The sequence below is a fragment of the Cynoglossus semilaevis genome, chromosome 13 (genome assembly GCF_000523025.1).
Source record: "Cynoglossus semilaevis isolate Cse_v1.0 chromosome 13, Cse_v1.0, whole genome shotgun sequence".
NCBI lineage: Eukaryota > Metazoa > Chordata > Actinopteri > Pleuronectiformes > Cynoglossidae > Cynoglossus > Cynoglossus semilaevis.
The window spans coordinates 5,338,223-5,349,227 of NC_024319.1; the positions used below are offsets into that span (position 1 = coordinate 5,338,223).

General features: G+C 44.8%; 1 protein-coding gene and 2 long non-coding RNA genes across 4 annotated transcripts in view; 2 read left to right on the forward strand and 1 right to left on the reverse strand.

Annotated features, from left to right (window-relative positions):
• Window positions 1–3,620: 3,620 nt before the first annotated feature.
• Window positions 3,621–9,882, reverse strand: khdc4 (KH domain containing 4, pre-mRNA splicing factor). Of its 2 annotated transcripts, XR_003051463.1 has the most exons (15): window positions 9,720–9,882; window positions 9,145–9,337; window positions 8,685–8,813; window positions 8,517–8,596; window positions 8,376–8,428; window positions 8,032–8,222; window positions 7,705–7,916; window positions 7,515–7,575; window positions 7,330–7,390; window positions 6,673–6,941; window positions 6,429–6,575; window positions 5,880–5,989; window positions 5,706–5,791; window positions 4,050–4,347; window positions 3,624–3,956 (listed from the first exon to the last, which is right to left on the reverse strand). XR_003051463.1 is itself a non-coding variant. In XM_025061383.1 (14 exons), the coding sequence occupies exons 1-14, from the start codon at window positions 9,749–9,751 to the stop codon at window positions 4,103–4,105; spliced, it is 1,869 nt and encodes a 622-aa protein (XP_024917151.1). In that variant the 5' UTR covers window positions 9,752–9,882; the 3' UTR covers window positions 3,621–4,102. The 2 variants fall into 2 exon arrangements, 1 of the variants encoding a protein (XP_024917151.1); XM_025061383.1 differs by having other exon boundaries at window positions 3,621–4,347.
• Window positions 4,118–4,719, forward strand: LOC112487913 (uncharacterized). The gene is made up of 2 exons (XR_003051465.1): window positions 4,118–4,376; window positions 4,410–4,719. It is a non-coding gene; the product is annotated as an uncharacterized LOC112487913 (long non-coding RNA).
• Window positions 9,849–11,005, forward strand: part of LOC112487914 (uncharacterized) — a 15,087-nt gene continuing 13,930 nt past the window's right edge. The window contains exon 1 of the long non-coding RNA XR_003051466.1: window positions 9,849–9,981. This is a non-coding gene — a long non-coding RNA (uncharacterized LOC112487914). The remainder of the gene's footprint in view (window positions 9,982–11,005) is intronic.

An 11,005-nucleotide genomic window follows, 5' to 3' on the forward strand; every position in this document is an offset into this window, starting at 1 on the left:
CAGACCAGTTTCAGGTCTGAGTCTTACAGGGAGCTGCGTTGTGCTAAAGATTTTGGGCTTCTCTTTACAGGCCGCGTTTCCTCTTCCGGCGAACTCTTCCTTAAACGCATTTTTTTGCACATTTGACCCGTGAGGTACTGCAGTAAAAAACGGACTCACTCCACCCTGCAGGGCACAGAGTCGGGAACGGAACTCACTTTGAAACCCGTCCATGTAGCTTTGCTGTGGAAAAAATCTGCACGTTTGGTACTGTATCACATGACGGCGTGGAGGTCGCGGTGTGAAAAAAAAGGGGCCATTATCGTTTGACCTTTGACCTTCGTTTGACCAAAAATCTATCTGTTTCCAGTTGTGGGTTTTACTCTCTGCTCCGCTGCATTTATTCAATGTAGTTCGGGCTTCGACGGAGGAGCACTTCTCCTCCTGCTCCTCCTCCTCCTCAGTTTTCCTGACGCCCATGTAGCCAGAACCTGCTGTAGCCAGAACCTGCTGTAGCAGTCCTGCGGTCGGGCCTTGTGTGTGTGTGTGTGTGTCCTCTGATCTGCTCCTTTGCTGTGTAGGCTGTAATCTTTTTTTTTTTTTGACTTTCCAGTTTTATTTGCACTATAAAATGTGAGAGCTTCAAGCCTTCTGCTCCGACTTCCATCCAACCTCCGTGAGCGACCCCGGTTTGAACTGGTCGAAGTCCGGCGTCTTAACCCACTCCCCCCTCTGTCCAATACTCCTCTGTCCTCCCTGTATAATAGTACAGTTTTGTCAAATGTAATATATGTTGGGAGTTGCCTTTAGTTTTTTTTTGTGTGCTGCAAATATTCTCAGGAAATCTTGAGCAATGCACTAAGTGATTGTACAAAGTAAATACTGCAGAACCACTGACACTCTTCATGTCGGCCTCAAGCCAGTAGTTAAAAAAAAAAGAAGAAAAAATGATCATACCATTTAACATTTGGACGATAAAAACAAAGAATTTACCTTTTTGTGAGGTAGAAAATTTGGTGAAATAAATCGGCAGAGTCTACTGGTCCACTGGGGTCCGACCGACAGGTGTGACGGTGCGTCCTGTACGTGAGAGGTGTCGGCGCTCGCGGTCAGAGCTCTGTGAATGTATGAGTGAGGGTCCACAGACGCCAGCTGTGAAGTGTGTGTTTCTGTGTGAGCGCTTTGTTTTTCCCGGCTTTGGTGAAGGGACTCTGGGGTCTGAGCACAGACCTGACCTGATCAGGGATTATATATATAGATATATATATATATTTTTGTCTTTGAGTTTTTAGTAGGACCTTCTCAGAGCTACAGACTCACCTCCCTGTGTTTCAGTTCATATTAAGAAAAAATAAATAAATTTATCAAAGATGCTCATGTTTGTTTTAGGTCTTATTTCTTTCGTCGTCTTCTTTTTCTTTTTTTTTCTTTTTTTACACGACTGACTCGTTCGTTCAACGCCCACTTCAGATCAGGTACGTCTGTTCCAACTGCACATTCATGCAAATGTCTAATTGGCCAATGACGCAACACTAACTCGATGCATTTTTATCTTGTAGATGTGAGGGGAGACGTCAAGTCCACGCCTGCGTCAGAATCTTGAGAAAAAAGGTAATTTTACTGTTTTTAAACGTGACATGTTGGAGATAAAAAAAAAACGGACTTAAATATTTCACAAATCACTGATGTGATTTTTTTTTTCTTCCATTTAGACCAAAAGAAAAATCCATGCAGAGACAGAAACAAAAAAGTTCTCTGAGCAACACCACCCCGCTGAGGTCAGAGGTCAGGAGAAAAAGACTTGTCTCATTGGACCTGCCCGGTGACACGTCTGTCAGGTAATCAATCAGACAATTATCTTTTTAATAGCCTTTTTTATAACCAGAGTTTTAAACAGACACTTCGTTAAAGTCGACCTCAACAGGAACAGGTGATTTTAAACCTGTTTAGGGTCACGGAGGTCACAGAACAGCTGGAGTCGAACCCAGCTGTCATCAGGTGAGAGGGAGGTTAGCCCCGCCCACCGTGACAGCACTAAAGCAATAAAAGCTAACAACTATGTTAGCTGTTAAAATAGCCGTAGCCAAAGATATTTCATTATTTTTATATCATTTCAACTTTAATCGTTTCTATAAAATTAATTGTAATTCCTTAAAAGAGCCAGAAATGCTGGTGAATTTCGATCAGTTCAACCTGATTCCTTAAAAAATATTTAAGTGACGAAAGCTGTTTTTACTAGCCTGCCGGGGTTTGTTCTCCTAAGGGTTCGCAAAACATTTTAGGAATTTTCAGATTTGGAAATTTTACATGAGAATTAAGAGTGAATTTAAAACATCAAATTTATTATAATTCTTTGTAGTTAATTAAGAGTGAATTTAAAACATCAAATGTATTATAATTCTTCCACTTTGACAAAAACGTTTTAAAATGTTTTTTTTCAAATCGAAGATTCATAGTTTAAAAAAAAATTAAATCGCATAATTAAAAAAAAACTTTTGTAAAATAGATGACGTCACACGCTGCAGTCAGTGAACTGATCTGCTCTGATGACGTCACACGCTGTAGTCAGTGAACTAATCTGCTCTGTTATCATCTGTCAACACTAATTATCGTCCCTTTTGTTCCGACTGTCTGAATAACGTAGCGGTTGAATTGTTTGTGACGTCATCAGTCTGATTCGACGTGACACGTGTTACAGTCGTGTATCACATTGTGACAGGTGGCAGTTAATTAGGCTCAGCGCGAGGCCGGACTCACAGGAGAAAATACCTGTGGCTCGGGTTCAGACCGTGACGCGTTTCTGAAGCCGGAAGCCGCGTCTGTGGGGAGGAAACGGTGCGGAGTTCGGTCCCTGTGGGGCAAACAGGGGAAACCTCCACAGACGTCAAAGCTCCATTTAACTCTCCTGTAGTTGGTGGTTAGTGGAGGGTTCGAATCCTGCATAAGACTGTAGATCTGTGGAGGTTCGTTTTTTGTGTGTGTGTATTTTATAGGTGAAGTGTTTTTGTTTTAGCTGCAGTAACGGCAACCTCCACATGGTGATGGTTGCTGTGCTGGAGTCAGGTTAGGCCAGCTGTGGGAGAGAGAGAGAGGGAGGGAGGGAGAGACAGGTGCTGTGAGTCGAACACCTCCAGTTGGGTGAGGTCACCATGGAGGAGGAGATCTCTGTTCCCGGAGGAGTTCATAGAACTAGACGTGTGTGCGCGCGTGCGCGGGGACGACTTGTTCACTTTAATAGACGTTGACTTCACTTATTAATTCGTTGTCTGTGATTGGTGCAGAAGTGAAGTGCGGCAGGGACAAAGGAAATGCAGAGGGAGGGGGAGGTCTCATCTCCCATCATCCCTCAGTGTGTGTTTTTGTTACCTTTATTTTGATTAGTTAGATTTAGTCATCGATTGTGTCTTGATAGAACAAAGATTCGGCCGCCCTCTGGCGGAAGCAGTGTGTATTGCAAGCCTAATTCTAAGCACGTTCGTTTTACTTGACTTGCTTCAAATAATATTAAAAGTAATTTAACACGTGTGTAGAACAAGATGGAAACGTTAACAGTTTCCATGTTTAGATTTGTTTTTTCCTATAATGAAAAGGCGCAATATTTGCCTGTACACTCTCGTCTCTTTAGAATAAAACGCAACTCGTCCTCAAATATGGCAATAATTTATTTATTTTTTTCACAAAGCATGAAATAAATTTTGTTAAGTTTCCCCCACAGACAGGCGACGTCGATCTGTACAAAAGAAAGGCGTTGGAAAGAGTAGTGTCTGTTAATTCAGTGAGAACAGGAAGTAGGGCGTTGGCATTAAACAGGTCGGTGATGTTCACTCGTCATGTGACGTCAGTTAGAAAGACTTGTGTGGGGGTTTTTTTTTTTCATTCCATTATCGAAATGTTTAAAGTCGAGGCAGAGCATCCATCCCTCCCTCCTCTGAGCATTTGCTTAGACTGTACGAGTCCTGAAGAGCACCTTCCTTCACCTATAAAAAACAACAGGCTAGCAAAACACCAGAACGTCCGCTCAGACCCACAGACCAAAGTAAGAGGAGGAATTTAAAAGAGCCCTCTTTCACCAGTGATGACGTTCAGGTGAACCATCCTGGAGGACTCTGTGGGAGGGTGGGCTTCATGGTGCCATCCAGAAAGGCATTAGCTGCTGCTGCTGCTGCTGCGGCGGCTGTGATTTAGCACGTGGAGGTGGTGGAGGAGGGCAGCGATAGCCCTGTGTCCAGCCTGAGGAGGTGGAGGTGGGGGGGGCTGCCCCAGGGTTACCTGGACCTGAGGCTTTGTTGGAGGAGTGGTCTTCCTCTTCATCAGAGGAGTCTCCAGTGTATGCTACTAAACCTGTTTTCACCCTCTTCACTGCAGGTTCTGTGAGGATGACGAACACAAACAGGAGGGTGCTGCTGCGGCAGGAGAGAGAGAGAGAGGAGGAGAGAGAGGAGAACCAAAAACAGCAGCAGCAACATTTTTTTCAAAAAGGTAAACGGTGAATCATTGAAACACATTCAGGGAGAAACAAATAGTTAATGACACGTTCAGATTGAAGAGGAAGGGACAGCCATTGGTAAGCAGCCATTGGTTGGTGGGGAGCGACAGTGTTAGGGCCGTCCAATCGGGTGGCAGGACAGTGTCACGGGACGCGTCGTGCCCCACCCCCAATCAGAATCCAGCATCAACCCAGAGATACATGAAAGACAAGGAGAACACAGAGAAAAAGAGAGAAAAAAAAACACAAAACAAGAGAGATCCTCGTTAGTCACATAAGTCAACAAACTGTGGACACTCCAGACTGATGATGTCATCTGAACGGGTCGGCCGAGAGCCTTCGACCTCCGATCAGACTTCTCTACAAACAACCGCTACACGAATGTTAGCGTCGGCAGTTGTCAGTGAAATAAGTGACAGTCTTACAGAGAGAATTTTACAGTCAGGCAGACGGTGTTAAACATCTGGGTCGCACACTGTGTGGGCTGGGTCGTGCGGTCGTTCGGCAGAGCAGCAAGGCTGCCGGACTGGTTCAGTCGGGGACACAGAGAGGTAGCCTCGCCCAAGACGATTTCCAGGGACAGGATTCTAACCACATTGAACGCATACTTTAACTACTAAATGAATTACCGTAATGTCTGGACTAGTACTCCTGTTGTTGTTGTTTTTTTCTTTTGTAGTTCAGCTGCTCCTGAGACTTGTAACCCCAGGCAACTGGACCCACCTCAAGTAAGTTGAAATGTATGCTATATTATCTACGACCACAAGAGGGCACCGTATACATGCATGACATTTAAAGGCCTCTACAGCACAGCTGAAAAACTTCTTGCTTTAAACAAACAGAATACTACGATTGTAGAATACTGTACACATTTAACTACAGTTTAAACTTTGACTGATACTTTAACACCACCAGGGTTAGTTACACTTTTTACCCTGTGGTTATTTCCAGTTTTATAAAGTGTAACACTTTGGAGTACTACAGCTAATACAGTCCTATACCTGGACTCCAAGTACTTTATACTAAGTGAAAATAGATTTACAGTTATGCTTTAAGCAGACACTTTTATCCAAAGTAACTTACAGAGGAGGGTAAAACGTTATCAAGCTTGTGGTTCCTGTGGGAGTCAAACCCAGGACTCTCTGGTCTCTGCTTCCCAGGCAGACTTGCTAACCGCTACGCTATGGAACCAGTACAGATTGAATCAGTGTCCAGTCAGTCCTCATGTTAATGTACTTACCCATGGAGCCTTGAGGCAGCCTCCTCTCCTCCATCTTGGGTCGACCTCCGTTCACAGACAAATGTGGGGGGGGCATTAGCTGCCGACTGGGGGGGGGGTGTAAAACCACAGTGTCAAACACCAGCGAGTACAGCGTTAATTACACAGACAATACTTTAAAATACATGTACGTACCTGTCCCTCTCACTGGCTGGACCAGAGGAACTCGGTGGTGGGGGTCCTACGGTCTCAGGGCTGCCCACTGAGAAGCCTGCACCTAAATTAGTCATATGAATGGGTCCATGCTATGAGCAGAAAAACACACAGTGTCCATTAGCACAGGCTCTGACCTGACTGCTTTAACAGACCTCACGTAGCACTAGAGTACAGCTGGTTGTCAAGGCAACGTCACCACTCACTGTGGCAGGTAGTCTAACTTAGCGCTGCAGAAATACTACCTTTTTGGAATACTTAATTCTAGCAGCTGTAACGCACAAGTAAGTGAGGAGCAGCAGCAGGAGGAGACAGCAGGTGGCGCTATCTCAACCACTGAGCATTAAACAACTACAGACAGGAGGAATCAAACCCCAAACAGTGAGGCAAGACAGCGGGTAAGGCCCGAGGCTGACGGACGACCGGCACTACAGGCAGGTTAAGTCAGGCAGAGAGACTGGAGCTAGGGGTCGAACCAAGAGTGGTTAAAGACGGGAGGAGACCAGAGGAGTGAAAACAGCAGTTTGTTACCTGGTATCCCAGCAGTCTCCTGTCTCTCTCATCTGGCACCTCCTCAGTGAAGCGTCGTTTCTGTGGTGGGTTGGCCGAGGCGGCGGCGGCGAGAGGTGCTTTGAGCGGTGCTGCCGTGGCAGGAGGGTAAGGTACTGACGCAAGAGTCTGTGGGAAAAGAAGAGGTTTTAGTCGAGGATAAAAGACGACAAGTTACAAAAAAACAAAACAAAAAAAAAGACTAAGTATAATTAGAGGTCTGTACCTGAGGGATGGTTTCTGGAGCAGGAACTGGAGCGGGGGCCAACACGGGAACTGGTGCATGGGCAGGAGCTGGAAGTGGAGCAGGGGGTAAAGGGTACTGGGAGAGAACACCTGTGGGGGCTGCAGGAGGTATAGGAGGGGGGACAGCATAAGGTGGAGGGACGGGCTGAGGCGGGGGGACAGGCATGGGGTAGCCTGACTGGTATCCAGCAGGGGGGTAGTAGGAAGGCTGGGGGGGCATTCCATTCACCACTGAGGGCTGCCCAAATCCTGGAGAGGAAGAAGTGGAGAGTCTTAGACGAATTAGGTCAAAGGTCACGTGTTAGCATCCATTTAGGACAAAAAAAAAATGAGTCTGTTTACCTTGTTGTGTTGGAATCACTGTGTTCATCTGACTCAGAAACCGAGAATATTCTGCATGGACCTGTGACACAAACACAATGTGATTCAAACACAAAAGTGACGGTTGAATTTCTGTAACTTTTTTTTGGATTTGATTGGAAAGCAGGGGGGTAGTAGGAAGGCTGGGGGGGCATTCCATTCACCACTGAGGGCTGCCCAAATCCTGGAGAGGAAGAAGTGGAGAGTCTTAGACGAATTAGGTCAAAGGTCACGTGTTAGCATCCATTTAGGACAAAAAAAAAATGAGTCTGTTTACCTTGTTGTGTTGGAATCACCGTGTTCATCTGACTGAGAAACCGAGAATATTCTGCATGGACCTGAGACACAAACACAACGTGATTCAAACACAAAAGTGTCGGTTGAATTTCTGTAACTTTTGTTTTTGGGTTTGATTGGAAACGCAGTGAAAACAAAAATCTGTGTTGAGATAAAACTACTCACTGTCTGAAGCAGGTTTTCACACAAGGTTTTGGCTGCTGCGAGTCCCTCTGGTTTAGGATGACTGCAGAGGGAGAAGTGTGAATTTAGGTGAAATTATTTTCCAGGTCATTTCACTTTTCCCCTCCTCCTTTTCCATAGGTTTTCCAGGACGTGAGGGAACACTCTACTTGAACCATAAAGCAGCACTGACCTGATGTAGATGTACATTGGCTCAAAGGCCTCTCGTCCAGACGCGGGCTCTAAACAACCAGACCCTTTTCCTCTGAGAAAGACTTTGGCGCCGGTCTCGGCCTGAATGTGCTGCAGGTACGAACAGCCGGGTCCCTCGACGCGCTCCTTCACCACGAAGCCTGGAATGGCGTGCTCCAGGCCCACAAAGACTTTATCTTGAACGTAATGCATCTGTGACAGAAGGATAATAAACGACTTTTACCAAATGTTGTTGCATGATTATTTTTCTTACTGTTTCTTCTTAAACTACATTTAAAAAAAAACAAAAAAAAACCATCTTCCTCACCCCCGACTGAAAGTGTGGTTTGTGTTGGGTTACGGGCGGCAGCGTGGATGGAGACGGGTTTTGCTGGTGGTATATTGTAACTGGAGCTCCACTGGAGGAAAAGGATGAAGACGAGGACGATGATGATGACGAAGCAGTAGCTGCCTTGACCACACCATTGGTTATTATTTCTTTGATTCTATTCACAGCCCCTGGAGAGTGAGGATATAAAATACATATAAAATAATTTCTTTGATTCTATTCACAGCCCCTGTAGAGTGAGGATATAAAATAACATCCAATCACAGTTAGCACATATGAATGAAGGCATTAAATATTGATATGAAGGTTTTAAAAATACTGACTGTCCACGAGCTCTCTGGTCTGTCCTTGGACATGAAGGTACAAAGGTCGATCTCTGAGGAAGAAGAAGAAAGAAAGTTCTCACCACCACCGCAGGGGGGCAGGTTTTATGACTAGCTGCTGAGAACAACACAAGCAGTTACCCTGGAAGACCTTTTCCTTTCTCCTCCGTTGTCATGTAGCGCCCTCTGGTGGAAACAGCTGCACCACTGACTTTACTGATCTGCAGGTGAAGCAAATGAAGACAACATAAATATCATCAACTGAACCTGAATAAGAACAGAACAACACAAGTCGACACTGCTGCAGACCTCGTCCTGTGTTTGACCCCGGGTCAGGAGATTTCGACAGGTGATTGGAACGTCGTTGATTTCCACCTCTGCCACCACCAGGTCGTCTTTGGCCTTTGCTGGAACCGGAGGCTTCCCCATACTGACAACCTGAGAGAGGAAGAAAAACATTTTTTAACTAGTTTTACTGTTTACTCTAAATTGTCACGGTGAATGTGTCTTAAATACTGAATGTCATTGTGTTGGAATTAATTATAGCCTGCATGTATTTTTTAAATAAAATAATAAATAAATAAAAAAATGTCTCTTTTTTGGTATTCCTAAATTTCACAAAGAGAACTCCAGAGGGATTAATAAAGTTCTATCTATCTTTTGCTGATGAAGTTTCCAGACCTTTGACCTACCTACAGATTAAGCATACACAATATATCCCAGTAGGCACCGTTTATAACTATGCCTTTATCCGATGTGGGACTTTTACCTTTTCAGGAAGTCCCGGCGGCCCGATCTGAGACGGCTTCAGTTTGCCCTTGGCCACCAACATGGCATTAATCTTAGCAGCCACTGCTGCAGCTGCGTCCAGAGCACCGCTGGGTGCTGCTTCACTCTCCCCGGTCCCAGAAGAAGAACCATGGCCAGGACCGGGGCCGGGCTGGTCCCATTTGCTGCGCCGGCTACAATAACAGCAAAAATAAAAGACACGTTTTCAGTTCAACTGGCATATGTTTATTGCCCTCGATGTAACTATTTTTTGGACGACAGAGAACCTACACAGACATGTTAGTACGGTGACAAAACAGCTGCTGTTACACAGTCGGGCTGTTCAGGTGTACAACATTGACAAAGGCATTTTAATTATAATGTAAACTCAAAACAGTTCATAAAGGGTGCAGAATTAATATGAAATAAAACACGGTTGTGGTATAATCTGCTGACGACAGACAACAGTGCGTCTTTCTTACATAAATTGGATATCGTTGGCCCGTCAGCTACCAGGAGCTTCTAAACAACGGCTAAAATTTGACAAAGATGGGAGACCGGCTTTAATGCACTCACCCGCCGCCATTTTGAGTTCCACAGTATGACATCAATGTCCTACCAAATGCTAAATAATGTTTAATAAAAATAAACGAGCTCAAAAGGGCTCCAATTTACCGAGCTTCACAGCCCTCTGTTTTGGCTACGAGCTACTACAGCCGTGATTCTGTTTCCGCTTCCGGTTAAAGTATTTCAGAGAAAGAGCACAAGATGGCGCCAGAATCAAGGCAAATGCGGTGGTTCGGTGTGTCTCTGCGGCCGTTTAACTCGTGCATCTTAGGTGAGTTTCTTTTGAGGACCTTCAAAGTCTTTAAAGTCTCTAAATAAGGTTTTAAGAGAAGGACATTATGACGAGTAAAAGGTCACTGCAGGTCATCGTTGTTAGTAGAACAGCTGGGAAGACATGAGGCTGGAAGTGGGGCCTACTCAGAGTTCACTGATCCTGGTCAAGGCCTGGAAATGTGGAAGGAAGGAGTGATAATGTAGCAGAAACATTCAGTTGAAGGAAATAAGACATTTTTTAAAGCAAGTTTCAACTGAGAATAGAACAGAAAATAAAACATTATTTTGCTGAAAGACAAACACCAGTCACGGTGCTGCTGTCACTGTGAGGACATTATAGATATTAGACCTCATTTGTTGGGTTTTCTCTGGTACTTCTATTTTGTTATTCAGTCCACATACAGGATTAGGTAGGACAAGGTTCACGCTGTTCACTCTTAATTGTCTTAAGGTGTTAATATGAGTGTGAATGATTGCATGTTTGTTTTTTTTCTGCACCACTAGTTCCGTGTTAAAACCAAAACAGCCACTTGGTAGGGATAAAACATAAAGGACTGTATGTAAGAAAGAACCATTTACACTCACAAACTTACGGTATAATACATATAGTACAATTAAACCAGGGGTCAGCGACCTTTTTGAAACTGAGAGAAGTACGAAGAACTACTTGTTTGATTCTGACTTCGAGCCAATATTTATTCAAAAAAACGATAAACATTTGCTGTGCTGGGAGGAGGACGAGATCTGTTTGTTTGTTTTTAAAGGAATATTCAAAGTATCAGCGGATTGTTACTGACGCACGCAAACGATGACGAACGGTGTGTACAACAAACCAGTTCAGTTCCACAGTGGACTGATACGGAGCGGTGTCACGGTAATGTTACTCTACCTGCACGAACAAACCGCGGCGCTCCGCTGAGGGAAGTGTCAGAAGGTCAAAGGTCAGGGGAGCTCTGAGGTCTGAGTTGACAGGGATGACTGTTTATGGGAACGATGCTGTCGGCAGGAGGAGGCAGGAGAGC

Excerpts from the sequence above, each read along its gene's own strand:
- khdc4 (XM_025061383.1), bottom strand. The coding sequence starts at position 9,751 with ATGTCATACTGTGGAACTCAAAATGGCGGCGG. Across the intron at positions 9,338-9,719 it reads GGAACTCAAAATGGCGGCGG|CCGGCGCAGCAAATGGGACC; the intron begins GTGAGTGCATTA and ends CTGTTATTGTAG. Across the intron at positions 6,942-7,329 it reads GGTGATTCCAACACAACAAG|GATTTGGGCAGCCCTCAGTG; the intron begins GTAAACAGACTC and ends CTTCCTCTCCAG.